General features: G+C 60.4%; 8 protein-coding genes across 8 annotated transcripts; 4 read left to right on the forward strand and 4 right to left on the reverse strand.

The window, feature by feature from the left end:
- The first annotated feature begins 125 nt into the window (after positions 1–125).
- SPRG_01078 (hypothetical protein) lies at positions 126–1,693 on the forward strand. The gene is made up of 3 exons (XM_012339278.1): positions 126–186; positions 233–449; positions 500–1,693. The coding sequence occupies exons 1-3, from the start codon at positions 159–161 to the stop codon at positions 1,617–1,619; spliced, it is 1,365 nt and encodes a 454-aa protein (XP_012194668.1). The 5' UTR covers positions 126–158; the 3' UTR covers positions 1,620–1,693.
- A 10-nt stretch (positions 1,694–1,703) lies between these two features.
- Positions 1,704–4,011, reverse strand: SPRG_01079 (hypothetical protein). Its single transcript, XM_012339279.1, has 15 exons — positions 3,803–4,011; positions 3,639–3,757; positions 3,486–3,590; positions 3,321–3,440; positions 3,132–3,269; positions 2,993–3,083; positions 2,862–2,948; positions 2,575–2,816; positions 2,477–2,528; positions 2,347–2,426; positions 2,232–2,300; positions 2,061–2,189; positions 1,972–2,017; positions 1,869–1,925; positions 1,704–1,821 (listed from the first exon to the last, which is right to left on the reverse strand). The coding sequence occupies exons 1-15, from the start codon at positions 3,975–3,977 to the stop codon at positions 1,742–1,744; spliced, it is 1,590 nt and encodes a 529-aa protein (XP_012194669.1). The 5' UTR covers positions 3,978–4,011; the 3' UTR covers positions 1,704–1,741.
- Positions 4,012–4,181: 170 nt separating this feature from the next.
- Positions 4,182–5,358, forward strand: SPRG_01080 (hypothetical protein; the record flags this gene model as incomplete). Its single annotated transcript, XM_012339280.1, has 2 exons — positions 4,182–4,213; positions 4,464–5,358. 2 exons carry the CDS (start codon positions 4,182–4,184, stop codon positions 5,263–5,265), a joined length of 834 nt encoding a protein of 277 aa, XP_012194670.1. The 3' UTR covers positions 5,266–5,358.
- Positions 5,329–6,046, reverse strand: SPRG_01081 (hypothetical protein; the record flags this gene model as incomplete). The annotated part of the gene is made up of 2 exons (XM_012339281.1): positions 5,329–5,340; positions 5,393–6,046. The coding sequence occupies 2 exons, from the start codon at positions 6,044–6,046 to the stop codon at positions 5,329–5,331; spliced, it is 666 nt and encodes a 221-aa protein (XP_012194671.1).
- Positions 6,047–6,689: 643 nt separating this feature from the next.
- SPRG_01083 (hypothetical protein) lies at positions 6,690–9,073 on the reverse strand. The gene is made up of 4 exons (XM_012339282.1): positions 8,647–9,073; positions 8,540–8,585; positions 8,156–8,486; positions 6,690–8,101 (listed from the first exon to the last, which is right to left on the reverse strand). The coding sequence occupies exons 1-4, from the start codon at positions 9,059–9,061 to the stop codon at positions 7,673–7,675; spliced, it is 1,221 nt and encodes a 406-aa protein (XP_012194672.1). The 5' UTR covers positions 9,062–9,073; the 3' UTR covers positions 6,690–7,672.
- A 446-nt stretch (positions 9,074–9,519) lies between these two features.
- On the reverse strand, positions 9,520–10,928 carry SPRG_01084 (hypothetical protein; the record flags this gene model as incomplete). Its single annotated transcript, XM_012339283.1, has 3 exons — positions 10,418–10,928; positions 10,110–10,370; positions 9,520–10,063 (listed from the first exon to the last, which is right to left on the reverse strand). Exons 1-3 carry the CDS (start codon positions 10,879–10,881, stop codon positions 9,520–9,522), a joined length of 1,269 nt encoding a protein of 422 aa, XP_012194673.1. The 5' UTR covers positions 10,882–10,928.
- Positions 10,929–11,594: 666 nt separating this feature from the next.
- On the forward strand, positions 11,595–13,171 carry SPRG_01085 (hypothetical protein). Its single transcript, XM_012339284.1, has 2 exons — positions 11,595–12,256; positions 12,306–13,171. Exons 1-2 carry the CDS (start codon positions 11,665–11,667, stop codon positions 13,037–13,039), a joined length of 1,326 nt encoding a protein of 441 aa, XP_012194674.1. The 5' UTR covers positions 11,595–11,664; the 3' UTR covers positions 13,040–13,171.
- A 303-nt stretch (positions 13,172–13,474) lies between these two features.
- Positions 13,475–14,274, forward strand: SPRG_01086 (hypothetical protein). The gene is made up of 4 exons (XM_012339285.1): positions 13,475–13,679; positions 13,732–13,923; positions 13,969–14,104; positions 14,151–14,274. Exons 1-4 carry the CDS (start codon positions 13,516–13,518, stop codon positions 14,166–14,168), a joined length of 510 nt encoding a protein of 169 aa, XP_012194675.1. The 5' UTR covers positions 13,475–13,515; the 3' UTR covers positions 14,169–14,274.
- Positions 14,275–14,588: the final 314 nt, after the last annotated feature.

The following is a 14,588-nucleotide window of genomic DNA, read 5'->3' on the forward strand; positions in this document are numbered from 1 at the left end:
GAAGGCAATGACCAATGGCCTTGCGCACATGGTGGCCATTTCAGCCAATCCACAGCGCGATGTCGATTGTTTTAGCCAATGAGCGCGCTCGATCGTCGCGTGCGAACCAAGCTCATAATTGGTCAGGAGCTGTTGAAGGTATATTAGATCGTGCCATCATGTCCTCCGAGTCGCTTCCGTCGCATGGTACGTGGCCGCCATCGGGCTGCGTGGATGCTAAGGCCGGCTGTAGAAGAAGTCGCGCTTCGTGAGCAGCTCTTCCATACCGCCGAGACCGCCAAGCGCCCGGCGCCCGAGTCGCCGACGCCGGTTCAGCGTCAAGCCGCATGGGTCGATGAAGACGACGACGACATGGTCGTGAACCTCGAGGCGCGCCTCAAGAAGCTGCGCAAGACCGAGGACGAGACGCAGGTGTCGGGCGACGTCTACCAGGAGCGTCTCAAGAAGCAGTGCGTGCTTGCATCGACGTCGTCGTATCAAGTGCTCATGCTGCGTGTAGGTTCAAGTCGGGTCGCTCGGCTGCGTCGTGGGCCGATCTCGATGCGCTCGACAAGAAGAAGGCGGCGGCGCGTGGCGAGGACGACAGCGACGACGAAGAAGACCTCTTTGCCGGCGCCGGGAGCTTGCTCGGTACGGGCGGCGGCGACGTGCTCAGCCCGACGACGCTCGCGATCTCGCGTATGAAGGACGCCAACAAGCAAAGCCCGTCGAACGCGGTGGTGCAGTCGGTGCAATTCCACGCCAACGGCCAGCTGCTCTTGACCGCCGGCCTCGACAAGACGCTGCGTCTCTTCCAGGTCGACGGCTCGGAGAACCCCAAGATCGAGAGCATCTTCCTCAAGGACATGCCGATCTCGTGTGCGCAGTTCTCGAACGATGGCAAGCGCGTCGTCATGACGGGTCCGCGGCCGCAGTTTTACGTCTACGACATTGAAGGCGGTCACGTGAACCGCATTCCGCGCGTGCGCAACCGCAAGGAGACCAAGTGGACGTCGTTCGTCTCGGGCCGCGAGCACATTGCGATGCTCGGCGACGAAGGCGTCATCTCGCTCCTCTCGGAGCGGTCGCACGACTTCATCGGCAGCCTCAAGATGACGGGGTCGGCGCGCGCGGCCGCCTTTTGCGCCGACGACAACTACCTCATGAGCACGGGCAGCGACGGCGACATTTACAAGTGGGATCTCCGCATGCGCAAGTGCCTCTACCGCGTCAAGGACGAAGGTAGTCTCGGGAACGGCGCGATCGCGGCCAGCGGCGACGGCAAGTTCGTCGCGGTCGGCGCCGACTCGGGCGTTGTCAATATTTATGACGCAAGCAAGCTCGCGCACGGCAAGACGCCCAAGCCGATCAAGTCGCTCATGCAGCTCACGACGGGCATCTCGTCGCTCAAGTTCAACGGCGACTCGCAGATCCTCGCGATGGCGTCCCGCGAAACCAAGGACGCGCTCAAGATGGTGCACATGCCGTCCGCGACCGTCTTTGGCAACTGGCCGACGGTCAAGACGCCGCTGCACTACATCTCAGCCCTCGAGTTTTCGCCGAGCAGCGGGTACTTTGCCGTCGCGAACGCGCGCGGCCGCGTCCTCCTCTACCGCATCATGCACTACGCGTCGACGTAAACATTATTTTGTCGTCGCGATATTGGAGACTGCTTTTCACTACTTTAACTACTCCCACATCTACCTACCCCTATTGCGTTGTGTGTCGATTTCTTTCTCTTGGGGTTAAATACGCGACACCCTCACGGCTGCTTCCGCGTCATGCGGTGGGCTTGCCGCACGAGGTGGTTGAGCGACGTGTCGCCATCGTCCAGCACGTCCACTACCGTGTCCGTGTGAGCAGCGTGGGCGAGAACATAGAGAGGCTACCGCGGTTGTGCAGCCGCGCGTTGACGTCGTCGATGGCCTGGTCGATCGAGGCCAGTGCTAAGAACCCCACGTCGCCAGGGCAGACACCGTATGCATGTCGTACCAAAGCGGCCCCGCGGTGCTTGACCAAACTTTTTCCGTTGCCGGAGCTACGAGGGCGTTAGCGTTGGTCCGAAAGGTGGACGGGTATACCTTGTGGACGGCGGTGGGGCGCACGGCCGAGACGTCGTCGTTGAGCCGCTCGTCGCTGTGCGACGTGAGCGGGTGCGTCAGCTGGTAGCGCAAGTTGGCCATCGCCGTCTTGAGCTTGGTTTGTTGCGACTACGCATATACGTATTAGAAGCAGGCAGGATCGCCTCGGACCTCCGAGTTGGGGGCCAACGACCGCGCTAAGAAGTAGGACGGGACGTCGTTCTGCACCGCACTCGGGTCCTACGCTTCAGATTGCGACTTGCTTGTCCTCGCATCTTTCCGAGACCTTGCGTCGGCGCGCCTGGATCGAGTGCGGGCCGCTCACAGCGCTGCTCTCGAGACCGACGCCGGTCAAGAACGTCATGTCTACGCACCGCGTCGGCTCGCTGCCCAAGACGTCGTCGTCTGCGTTCTACCTGGCTCGGCCACAACCTCGGGCGTCTCTTCGTTGTGCTGCCGCCGCGGTTGCTACAACCAGCAGTTGAACGTCGTGGCGATGCAACTACTGTCGTACGCGCGGTGGGAAGATGGACTCGGGCTGCGGCGCAGGGTCGGCGAAGAGCGCGCGCTTGCCTTTGGCTTTGAACTCGGCCACCGTCGGAAGCAGGTCCTGCTTGACGCGCGCGATACTGACGTTCTTGTACGACGGTTTCTTGCGCTTCGTCTCGGGGTACGCGATGACAATGTTGAGCTCGATGTCGCGCCCGTCGCACTCGCTCATGCCCGGCACCGGGTTGTACACGAGTTTGGTCTTGTCTAACGCGATGATCCATGAGGATCGAAGCCATCATGGACGCGGACCTTGGGTCTGGACGGCTGCGTGGGCGAGAGGGTTGCCGTAGAGTACGAGCTGCGAGAGGACGCGCAGCTGCGTGAGCGCCTTGATGTCTAGCGCGACGTGTTTGATTCGATTGCAGCAGCTGGGAACGCACCGTCTTCGCGACTGATCTTGTTGTGGGAGAGGTTGAGGTAGGCGAGGTGGTAGAACCCACCACCTTGCTTGTCTCCAAGCTCCAGGGCGCTCTAGACACAAGATTCACAAACAAAAATAAGCAAGTTGAAGGAGGGCACCTCGGGGAATTCCGTGATCTTGTTGTGGCTCAGGTTGAGGTTCCGCAAGCGCGGCGCGACGGCGAGGAGGAGGAAGACGCCCGAGCCAGGAATGTTGTTGCGCTCGAGCGACAGCGTCTCGAGCCGCAAAAACCGATCCTGCGCCAGACACACATTCGACGAGACGAAGGAAGCTAGCGTATGCCGAACCATGATGGGTGGCACCGATGTGATCCAATTGCTCGCCAAGTAGAGTTCGCGCAGCTTGGGTAGCTTGGAGAGCTCTTCGACGTCCTTGCTCACGAGGCAGTTGAACGAAAGGTTAAGCCACTACGTGTGTGTGAGCGGCATCGTGCAGATGCAGCGGCGTCCTACCTCCAAGTTCTCAAAGCCCGTGATATTGGCGATCTTGTGCAGCGCGTTGCACTGAAAATCGAGATCCTTGAGCACGGGAAAGGCGCCGAGCGGCTCGAGTGGCGCCTAGTGCGGCCGTCGTTTGAGTCATTTAGCAAGAGGAGCCAAAGAGACTTGGTTGTCGCTCATGTCGAGAAAGAGGAGGTTGGTAAAGTACTGAAGGTCGTCCGACACAACAGCGGTGATGTTGAGTCCGCTCACGTCGGCGCGCGACGCCTCCTCGGGAAACTCGACTAGAACCTCCGCTTCAACAAATGTGGGATATGACGACGACGCACCACGGCACGTGTCGAGGAGGAGGAAGCCGTCGAGCGACACTGGCGCCTTGAAGACCGGCGGCGCGACGTCCTCGCGCACGCGCGGCGTCTCATAACGCACTTCATCGTCGAGGCGCAGCGAGAACTGCCTCATCGGGCTCAACCGCTCGTCGTTGTGCGGCGTGACCTTGGCCATCGGGCCGGCGTTGTTGAAGTTAATTATACCCCGCCGGTTACAAAGCATCGTGATAGAGTTGACTGCAACAGAGCAAGATACCTATACTCTGCAACTTGCAGAGTTGAGATATTCAAGCTACATGGCCTTGCAGACTGCAAGGCGCTGTCGCCAAGGTGGCCTACCGCGTCGCCCAAGCAGCAACAGCCCATTCCAGCTCGAAGGATGTTCGAGTCGGTCAACCAAGAGGCCACAACGTAAAAGTGATCGTCCTACACGCCGCCTTGTAGCAAAGCTACACCCTCGCGGTGGTGCGGTCGAGTCTCCGATCTTATTGGTGCACGCCCCAAGTTGCCCTTTTGCGTGCGACAGACAACTTGAACTTCCGGATACGGTATCCGGGTGCCAAGACTGTGGCGTGCCAATTGCAGATTTGCTTTGTCATCATCATGTTGGGTCGTCGTATCATCGTTCGCAGCTTGGCTGCGCAGCGCGCGGGGGTTTTAGCACGTCGGCGTCGCCGGCCGAGTTCATCGTCGAGCGCCTCTCGGGTGACCTCGAAGGCGTCGCGCTCATGACCATGTCCCGTCCCGCCGCCCGCAACGCGCTTGGGCAGCAGATGATGCGCGAGATGCGCGCCGCGATGGACTCGGTCCGCTTCGACACGAGCGTCCGCGTCGTCGTCTTGCAAAGCACCGTGCCGCGCGTCTTCTGCGCCGGCGCCGACCTCAAGGAGCGCATGGCCATGACGCCCGAGCAGGCGGCCGCGACCGTCTTTGGCCTCCGGTCGGCCTTCACGGAGCTCGAGCAGCTTCCGATGCCGACGATTGCCGCGATCGAAGGCGCGGCGCTCGGCGGCGGTCTCGAAATGGCGTTGGCGTGCGACTTTCGCATCGCGGGCGCCAAGGCGCTCTTGGGCACGCCCGAGACGGGCCTCGCGATCTTGCCTGGCGCGGGTGGCACCCAGCGCCTCCCGCGTCTCATCGGTCTCTCCAAGGCGAAGGAGCTCATCTTTACGTCGCGCAAGATTGACAGCGTCGCGGCCGAGCGCCTCGGCCTCGTCGACTATGCCGTGGCCGAGAACGAAGCGCTGACCAAGGCGCTGGACCTCGCCAAGGAAATCCTGCCCAACGGCCCCATCGGCGTGCGCATGGCCAAGGAGGCCATCACCAAGGGCATCGAGGTCGACCAGGCGAGCGGCATGGCCATCGAGCGCGCTTGCTACGCCCAGGTGATCCCGACCAAGGACCGCCTCGAGGGGCTCCAAGCTTTTCGCGAGAAGCGCAAGCCCGTGTACAAGGGCGAGTAGATAAGACGTCCTCTTTGTCATTCCCGCGAAGTCTTCCATCGTTTGTTTGCATGCTTACAACGGTTACAATTGTCCCTTAAGTAGCATTAGAGTAGTAAGGACTCGTCCGATTGCACATGCTTTGAACAATCTCGGAGAGCGAGAGCGTCGTCTCGAGGTTAATGAGGCCATCGCAGTCAGGGTACGAGTACGCCTTCATCTTCACAAGCAGCGTCGCACACGTCGGTGTACACACAGCGTTCACCATGGACCACGTCACGTTGCTGAACGGGATGTTGTTGATGTCGAACGCGATGAGCGTCGGCACGAGTGCGCTCCTCGCCGTCGACCCGCACGGCGTGCTTTGGTCGTTGAGGCCGAGGTCCCGCGACATGTTGTCGTACTGGGCATAGCTGCAGTAGGTGCCGGTGCGATTGGGCGGCCGAGTGGCGACCGGGACCGTTGCTACGTTGGCGCCTTGCGGACAGAGGTCCATGGCGACGGACCCTATCGAGCGCACGCTGCCATCGACGATCGTGTCGCAGGGCGGGAAGAGGTTCGCCTTCACGGCTTGGATATGGCCGTAGCATGCTGCCGTGCAATACGAGTTCAAGGCGCTCGTTGCGATACCTTGGAGCGGGCGGTTCTGCACGTCGAGCGAGGTCGGCGCGAGGAGGCCAAGTACGCTCACGAGGCACGTCGGCGACTGGTTGGTCGCGTTCTGGTAGGCGAAGGACCGGACGGCGCTGAGCTGCGCGGGCGAGCAGTAGTAGGACGAGAGCGCCGACGACTGCTTCTGCATGACAGAGACGAGGCTCGCGGTGAAGAAGAAGGCGCTCGCGACGACGATGATGAACACGCGCTGCCGCACGCGCTGGAGCGATGGCATGGAACCGATGCGAAGCCGGCGCTGTCGGCTGCGCGACCGGATACAAGCCGGATAACGGTACCATCCATTCGAACACTCAAGCCACTCGGCCTGTGGGCAGCGTCGACGCTGACAACAAACTGGAATGGTCAAGGGAAGAAATAAGTTGCCTTGGTGTCGCCTGAGCCGAAAGGTTAGAGCATAACCCATGATATCCAGCGCGCCTCTATAATACGGTGAAGGTTGCTTGCTTCTTCAACGCGACGAGCTCACGGTGGCACGCAGTGGGAGCCATAACTTGCGGCTGCAGAGCCAGCTGGCAGAGCCTCGTTCTGGAAATCTCCTCTCGCCAGACGCCTCAATGGTCAGGGCAAGAACGGCAGCTGACGTGGCAAGCCCAGGCGCAACCCTCGTTATCCGGATATCGTAGGTTCCAGACGTTTCGAGTGGCAAGTCGAGATGTTCCAGAACGCAGTTCGCGAATTCGCGCCATTTTTGCCGCTTGATCAGCAACAAATCTTCAATGCTAATCATTATCTAATTTACTATCGAATCGCAACATGAGCTACATGGAGAAGCCCAGCGCTGAGCCGGCGCTGGCGACGACCGGCGACCACGAGATCGTCACCATGCCAACGCCGGAGGGCCCTATGGAACACGACGTCTCGATCAACGACGTACAAGACGAAGCCACCGTGGATAACATGCAGGAAGAAAACGTGACCAAGCCCGAGGAAGCTCGCGTCACTGACGAGGAAGCCCAGCCGGAGCATCCAGCAACCCGCACTCAGGCGTCTCCAAGCGCCGAAATGACACCCGAGGCAACGACAGAGCTTGCCGCGCAAGCGCCGGAGAAGCCGACTCGAAACGACGAGCTAGCACCGCGCGATGAGGAGCCCACAAACGAAGAACGACGTACCGAAGAGCAACCAACAGCTCGCGACGAGGACCAAGCTGCGGCAGCGACGACGACCCAGCCTCGAACGTTGACGTCCAGAACCAGCACCCCGTATGCGTTCAAGCGTGTGCCCGTCGTGTCTCGGGAAGAACAGAAGCGCGCTATGGCAGGCAAGTCCGCAGAGGTGACACCACCGACCTCTGAACCCGCCATGCCATTCATCTTTATGCAGTCGTTCCCGACGACCCCTTCCCCGACGCACGAGGGCCATGCCAGCACCACCCCGCAGCATAAAGTCCACACCCCACCGCAGCCCAAGCACATTCGCATCGTCGCGCAGCCGCCGGAGCAGCCCAAGAAGCCCGTGACGGTCACAGTTCGTGTCAACGGCGTGCCCGTTGCGCGCGAGGTCGTGGGCGACGAAGATATTGTGTTTGACATCGAAGCTCCGCACCCGCCGCGCGTCGACTACGCCGCCGAGATCGCCCGACTCCAGCGTCTCCAAGAGGCCCAAGAGGCGCTCGACCGCCGCCTGTGGCTTTCGCAAACTGGTATCCCCCACCGCCCCACGCTCCACGAGGTTTCATACAATGCACAGCCCCGCGTCTATTACATGTACTAACTAAGCGCGTCTTGAATATTTTGGTGAGGTTGTTACTATCTTAAGGGCGCGCCTCAAACACGATTTCATCGCGAAGGAGCTTTTCGATCTCGGCGGGTGACATGCAGAGAACTGTCTCGAGGCACCACTTGGTATCTGCGCCGAGCGGCTTCCCCGGCCACTCAGTGCGCCCCGGCGTCCCGCTGAGCTTGGGGCTCACCGCTGGGATCTGGAGCGGCTTGGTGTGGCCAGGGATGGTCACCGACTCGAACATGTTGCGCGCCGCGTAGTGCGGGTCCTGCGCCATCTCGGTGATCGAGTTGATGGGGCCGACGGGAATGCGCGCGTTGTCAAGCTGCAACAAGATGTCGGCGAGCGGGAGCGACGCCGTCCAACGGCCGATCGCGTCGTCAATGTCAGCTTGGAACTGGACGCGCTCGACGTTGGTCTTGTGCACCTTGAGCTGCGGCGCGCCAATCAAATCCATAAGCTAGCGACACGACGTGGCATGACATGGATATGGCGCGTCCATACAACGAAATACCTTCATGTAGAGCCCGTCCATGTTGGCGCCAATCACCACGTGCTTCTTGTCCGAGGTCGGGTACGTGTTGGAGGGCACGATGCCGGTGATCGTCGAGCCCGAGCACTCGCGCACCGCGCCGTTGTACGAGTACTCGGGCACAATCGCCTCGAGGACGTTGAACATGGATTCGTAAATGGCCACGTCCACGACCTGTCCTTGGCGGGACGACGACCGCTCCTTGCCCACGAGCGCCATGGTGATGCCCAGCGCGGCATGGAGGCCCGCCATCGTGTCTCCGAGGCTCAAGTTGGGGCGCGCGCTCGGCCGGTCCGGGAACCCGTTGACGTACCTAGCCACCATGTGCATATATGTCGATCCATCTCTCTCGCGACATGAACGCACCGAAAGCCGCCAAATGCTTCACAGACCGAGGCAAACCCAGGCTTGGCTAGACATGAACGAGGCGCTCACTTGCAGTACGCGACGAGAAGACATGCTCAAGTACGGACCGGTCTGGCCGTACCCGCTCACGCGCGCGTAGATGAGCTCGGGGTTGGTGGCTTCAAACTCTTGTGGCCCGAGGTGCCACGCTTCCATCTTGCCCGGTCGGAAGTTCTCAATGAAGACGTCGCTCTTGTTGACGAGCTGCTTGACGATGCCTCGTCCGTCCGGCGTGTTGAGGTCGATGCACACGCTGTGCTTGTTGCGACCGATCGAGTACCACCACAGCGACGTGTGGTTCTCCGCATCGATGAGGCGCATGTCCCGGCACTGGTCGCCGGTGCGTGGCTCGATCTTGATGACCTCGGCGCCAAAGTAGGCGAGGATCATGCCCGCGAACGGCCCCGCGATGAGGTGGCCGCACTCGATGACGCGGAGACCGTCCAGCGGCAGCTTGCGGGCGACGGACGACGAGGAAGCCATGTGAACGTGACGTGGACAATTGTGGAATGACCGGTATTGCAGCCAATCCACATCCATCATCTATCAATTGCTGCGATGCCATTGGCCGACTGATTGGCCAAACGCGGCTTCTGACAACCGCAGACAGACGCACCTGGGTGCCAACGGACGCCGTCAAGGTCCACGCGTCCACGCCCGCGAGGTGGGGCCGCCATGGCCGTCGATCGCATCCGTGGAAGTCGAGGGTGACGCGGACACGCATCGGTTGCGACTTGAAGGTGGCCGCTCGGGATATGGACATGCACTTTTTCAGAGCAGGCCCTCGTCTCTGCAGCCAATGTCGTGGCGGCAGCAAACAAAGAGGAACCTCTGCGAACGACAGCGTCGATATGTGCCACTGCGACCCTCCTTTGCTTCCCACACCTCGATGGGATTGCGCATGGGCACCGACGTTCTTCTTACCACTCAGAAACCGTAGCTTATTCGTTGCGCAACTGGCAGATGTGGTCAAAGTCCATGGCCGTGTAGCGGGCAAAATGGGCTTCGAGCTGCGCGAGCGGACAAAAGATGCAGGCGAGCCCCGGTATCGGCAGCTGCTTTTCGTTGATTTGCAGCTGGACGACGTGGTCGGCGGCGTTGTTCCCGCACGCGTAGAGGACGAAAGCGATGTTGGCGCCGAACGGCGACACGACCGCGCTCTTGAAGTGGCGCTGGGGCTGCAACGCTGCTGCTTGGAGCGGCCGATCGCCCTTCTTGTAGCCCAAGAGACTGCTCAGCGGCAAGATCGTCTCGGCGTGGGCAAACCGAAAGTGGCCTTCGCGTTGGTCTTTCCCGTCGCGCACGTCGGCCATGCCCGCGAGCATGCTCGACAAGAGCGGCGCAGCAATCTCGTAGGCGAGAGGGTTGCCGTAGCTCTTCTTGTAATACGCTTTCAAGTCCTTGAAGTACTCCATGGACGCCAAGAGGTCGACGCCAAAGAGGCTGCACCACCGGTCTTGACGATGGTGCACTGCAACGTCAAACCTACGATCGCCATGACTAGTAGGAGGAGAGACAAATGACGTCGTACGCGCAAGCTTCGTAGGCAGCATCGAGGTCGCTCGCCGTCAGCGACGGCATCTGCAGCGTCGAGCGGAACTCGTCGACGTTGGCTTGCATCGACGGCGATGTCGGAAACGATGCGTACTCGGACCACGCCGTGCTGTTGTCGTCGACGGCTGCCGTAAACTGCGGACAGTTGTCGAAGAAGCGGAGCTCCACATCGCGGCCTTTTGGGGCCACTTGGTACACAACGGCGGCGTCGTCGCCTCGGAAGAAGCCGTGCGCAAACCTAATCGAGATATGTCAACGACAGCAGCAATATGTCGTTCCACGTACGCCTGGGCGCTTTGCGCCGTCCGTGTCTTCCACGTGTGCTCAAACACATAGGCCGCCTCGTCGTAGCTGGCTTGGAACGCAAGACCAAACTTTTGCCGCACGCGATCGCCGAGACCGACGAGCTCGTCGACACCGGCCGGCGCGAGCTCGGCTTCGCGCGCCAACGGAAACTCGTGCTCGACGTCGTATGCATGGAGCCATTCTGGCACAGATGACGCCTGCGACTGGAGCTTGGCGGCAACTGACGCGATCTTCTTGATGACCTTGGCCGTGGGGAACCGTGTGCCATGGCGCACGACCATGTTGACCTGGACAGGCGTGCAGCCAGCGGGCGCGTCGATCTCGAACGGCTCGGCCTGCGAGTAGTACGGCGTCTTGGTCGCGAGTCGCTGCGTCAGTTCAAAGTCGTCGATGGGCACGTGGCGCACGGCCAGCGCCGCCGTCGCCAGCAGGACGATGCGCATGCTCTGATCCGTGAAATAGATCTGCAGAGCGACCCGCACGATAGTTCTTATAGCCGATGACGAGCGTCGTATCTTTGGAAGGCAGGCGAAGATTTGCGTGGAGCTGCATAAAACCAGGCACACGAACGTACCGGTACACTGCAGGCTCATGTACGTCGACGTCGAACCATTGGTTCAGGGCGAAGACATCCTCAACTCGTTTGACGGCCAACGAGCCTGGTCGATAAGATATGGATTTCGTGCATGGCGCGTGCGACATTCATCGAAGTTGAAGTCGTTGTTGGATCTCGCGGGCCCGGGCCCACGGGGCAGCGAGCCGGGCTACGAGCTTCGAGGTTGAGCAGCATTGACCTTCAGACTGTGAATCTCGCCTCGTCGTGGGCTGCGAGCACGTCATCGCTACGACGAGATTGCTTATGGGCCGCTGCCGCGTGCAGTAAACAACATCGGTGGCAACGGCAATTGAAGAACGTTTTCTTAAATGCGAGGTCGTAAAAGAAATGATGTGACTCACGGCCATGTCATCTGCTACATAAACCAGAGGCTGGGCGGCGTCCGGATACCATCACGAGGCGCGACTTCTGTCGGCTACAAACACCGTTGCGCGTGCCATGTGTCGCCAACAAAAAAAGAGCAACGGTGTGCATCCGGATAACTGCCGCGTTTCCGTAGGCTGCAATCAGGGCTGCAATCAGCGTGTTTACAAAGTGTCGAAAAGCCGGAGTCGCGGCCGGAGACGCCATCCATCGAAGGCCCTGATGTCACTTTAGCTTTCCTCCTCGCATGTGGTCCAACAAAGCCAAAGCCGACGCCAGCGCGGGCCTCCTGCCTGGCCGCACGGTCATCGGGCCGCTCCTCCTCATGGCCACGACGCCGATCGCCGCCATCATCTTCGTCCACGTCTTCTGCACGGAAGGCGGTGCGATCATGCCCCTCGTCGACCGCATGAAGGCCGACGGCTTCTGGTCGACCTTGATGGAGATCTGGCCGACGCCGTTCGACCCGGTCGCGTGGCAGATCATCCTCACCTTCATGGCCATCCAGCTCGCGTTCATCAAGCTCATCCCGGGCAAGACGGTCTACGGCCCGGTCACGCCGGCAGGCAACACGCCCGAGTACACGTCCAACGGCTTCGCGTGCTACGTCATTTCGCTCGCGCTCTACGTCGCTGGCGCCTACTACGGCGTCTTCGAAGGCGGCATTGCGTACTCGCACATGACGCACATCATCTCGGCGCTCAACGTCTTCTCGCTCCTCTTCTGCGGCCTCCTCTACGTCAAGGGCATGACCTTCCCGTCGTCGGCCGACAGCGGCTCCAACGGCAATATTGTCTTCGACTACTGGGCCGGCACGGAGCTCTACCCGCGCATCTTTGGTACGTCTTTTCTAAAGACCACTGCTGTCATCTCATGAACCACGTGCAGGCTGGGACGTCAAGCTCTTCACCAACTGCCGCGCCGGTATGATGTTCTGGGGCATCGGCATCGTGTCGTATGCGTGGAAGCAGTACGAGATCCTCGGCTACGTGAGCGACTCGATGCTCGTCAGCGTCGGCCTCCAGCTTGTGTACGTGGCCAAGTTTTTCTGGTGGGAGGACGGCTACATGCGCTCGATCGACATCATGCACGACCGCGCCGGCTACTACCTCTGCTGGGGCTGCCTCGTGTGGGTGCCGTCCGTGTACACGTCGCAGACGATGTACTTGGTGCAGAACCCTGTCCACCTCGGCACGCCGTTGGCGGTTGGCCTCTTTGTCACGGGCTGCTTCATGGTCTACATCAACTACTGGGCCGACCAGCAGCGCATGGAGTTCCGCAGCACGAACGGCAAGTGCCTCGTCTGGGGTAAGAAGCCCGAGTACATCACCGCGTCGTACACGACCGAGAAGGGCGAGAAGAAGGAGAGCTTGCTCCTCACGTGCGGCTGGTGGGGCGTTTCGCGCCACTTCCACTACATCCCCGAGATCCTCGGCGCCTTGTGCTGGAGCCTCCCTGCGTGGGACAGCTCGCTCGTCCCGTACTTTTACCTCACGTTCCTCACGATCCTCCTCTGCGACCGCGCCTTCCGTGACGACGCCCGTTGCCGCGCCAAGTACGGCAAGGACTGGGACAAGTACTGCGAGCGCGTGCCGAAGCTCATCATCCCCGGTGTGCTCTAAGCTGCGTGACCAATGTGCTACAGTAGCAGCGTAGCTGGATGATGCTGATAATGCAATAATTCGCTCGTGCTTGTCGCAATCGCGTCCATGACGTCGCCTTGCCCATGGCACTAGGGCGGTGATTAGGATTGAGTTGCAAGTGTGCTGGGTGGCATCCACGAAGAGCTCTGCAAGACCTAGCCGATAGCTTGTTCATCTTGTGGCATCTCGCTGTGAGCATCTAGCTTGGCTCATGGCAGGACACGCTAAGGAGGCGGCTAGCTCGTGCTGTAAAATGGCTTAGCGTCGGGAGGAAGCCAAGCGGTTCACTGCGCTGCTAGGGATGGCTCGACGATCTGGCATGACCGTGGGAGGTGGTCGCCGCTTTATGCAGCCGGATACGCTCGGTAAAGACCGGCGAACTTAGTCGAATGAGGTCGCTCGTTTTTCTGGACGGCAAGGCCGCAGTATTGTTGGGTTGAGTAAACAGCAGCAGCATGGGCTCCCATCAATCGCGCATCACGGAGGACGACCAGACGAAGCTCATGAAGGAGCGCGAGGCCGGCCAGCAGCAGCCGACGGCGCAGGTCCGCGTCTCGGCCGACCTCGTCAAGAGCCTCCACGAGCCCGCGGCGCCGGCGCAGGCCAAGGTCGCCCCGGCGTACGTCCAGCAGCCGCCGCGAAAAGATACGCCGTCGCTAACGCGCATGTAGGGGCGTGTCGAAGGAAGAGATTGAGAAGCTCAAGAAGGAGGCATACGCCAAGGGCGCGGAGGATGCCAAGAAGCGCATCGAAGCCGAAGCTGCCAAGAAGAACGTCCGTGTCATCGACGCCCACCAGGCCGAGATCGAAGAGAAGGAGCGTGTCCAGGCGCTCGTTGAGGAGCTCAACAAGAAGCAATACCGGTACGCACTGCTTTTTATGCACCATGGCGCTCACGAAGGCTGTAGCGCGCCCGTCAACGACGTGCAGTGCTCGTCGGAGCGCGACGCGTGTTTGAAGTGCTACCACGACAACACGAAGAACGTCTTGGTCTGCAAGGAGATCGCCGACGCGTTCTTCCGCTGTGCAGAGAGCGCGACGACCGTACGCGCGTCCGCTCACGACGTACTTGTGCTCATGTGTTGTGTAGGAGTTCGTCAAGAAGTAAGCCGTAGAAGCTCGATAGGCTCTTCGTCGCCAAGACCCTTCTCGTGTCTTTTGAAATATAAGCCATTTACGTCCAACGCTTCCTTTGGACAGCTCGTCGCATGCTGATCAACCAAGCTCTCGCAGCAGTAGCTATTCCACCAAACGTGCAAGTGCGCAGCCCCTTCGCGCTGCCACTCGCTCGCACATCTTCCTCGAAGTTGAGTGTCATTTGCTGCGGTGAATCTTTCAACCCTGGACGATGGTGGAGATAGTGACGTTCTTGGCGACGCCATTTAGTCGACGCAAAGCGACCGTGCACATTATAATAACACTAGCACCTTGTTGAGCCAAGAGGGCTAGTCGAATTGGAGTAGGTAAATAGTCATTCATTAGTAGGTAAAATTCAGCTAGTGGCTCCACGGAAATCACCCCGATCTGC

Source organism: Saprolegnia parasitica, assembly GCF_000151545.1.
Source record: "Saprolegnia parasitica CBS 223.65 unplaced genomic scaffold supercont2.2, whole genome shotgun sequence".
Classification (NCBI taxonomy): Eukaryota; Oomycota; class Saprolegniomycetes; order Saprolegniales; family Saprolegniaceae; genus Saprolegnia; species Saprolegnia parasitica.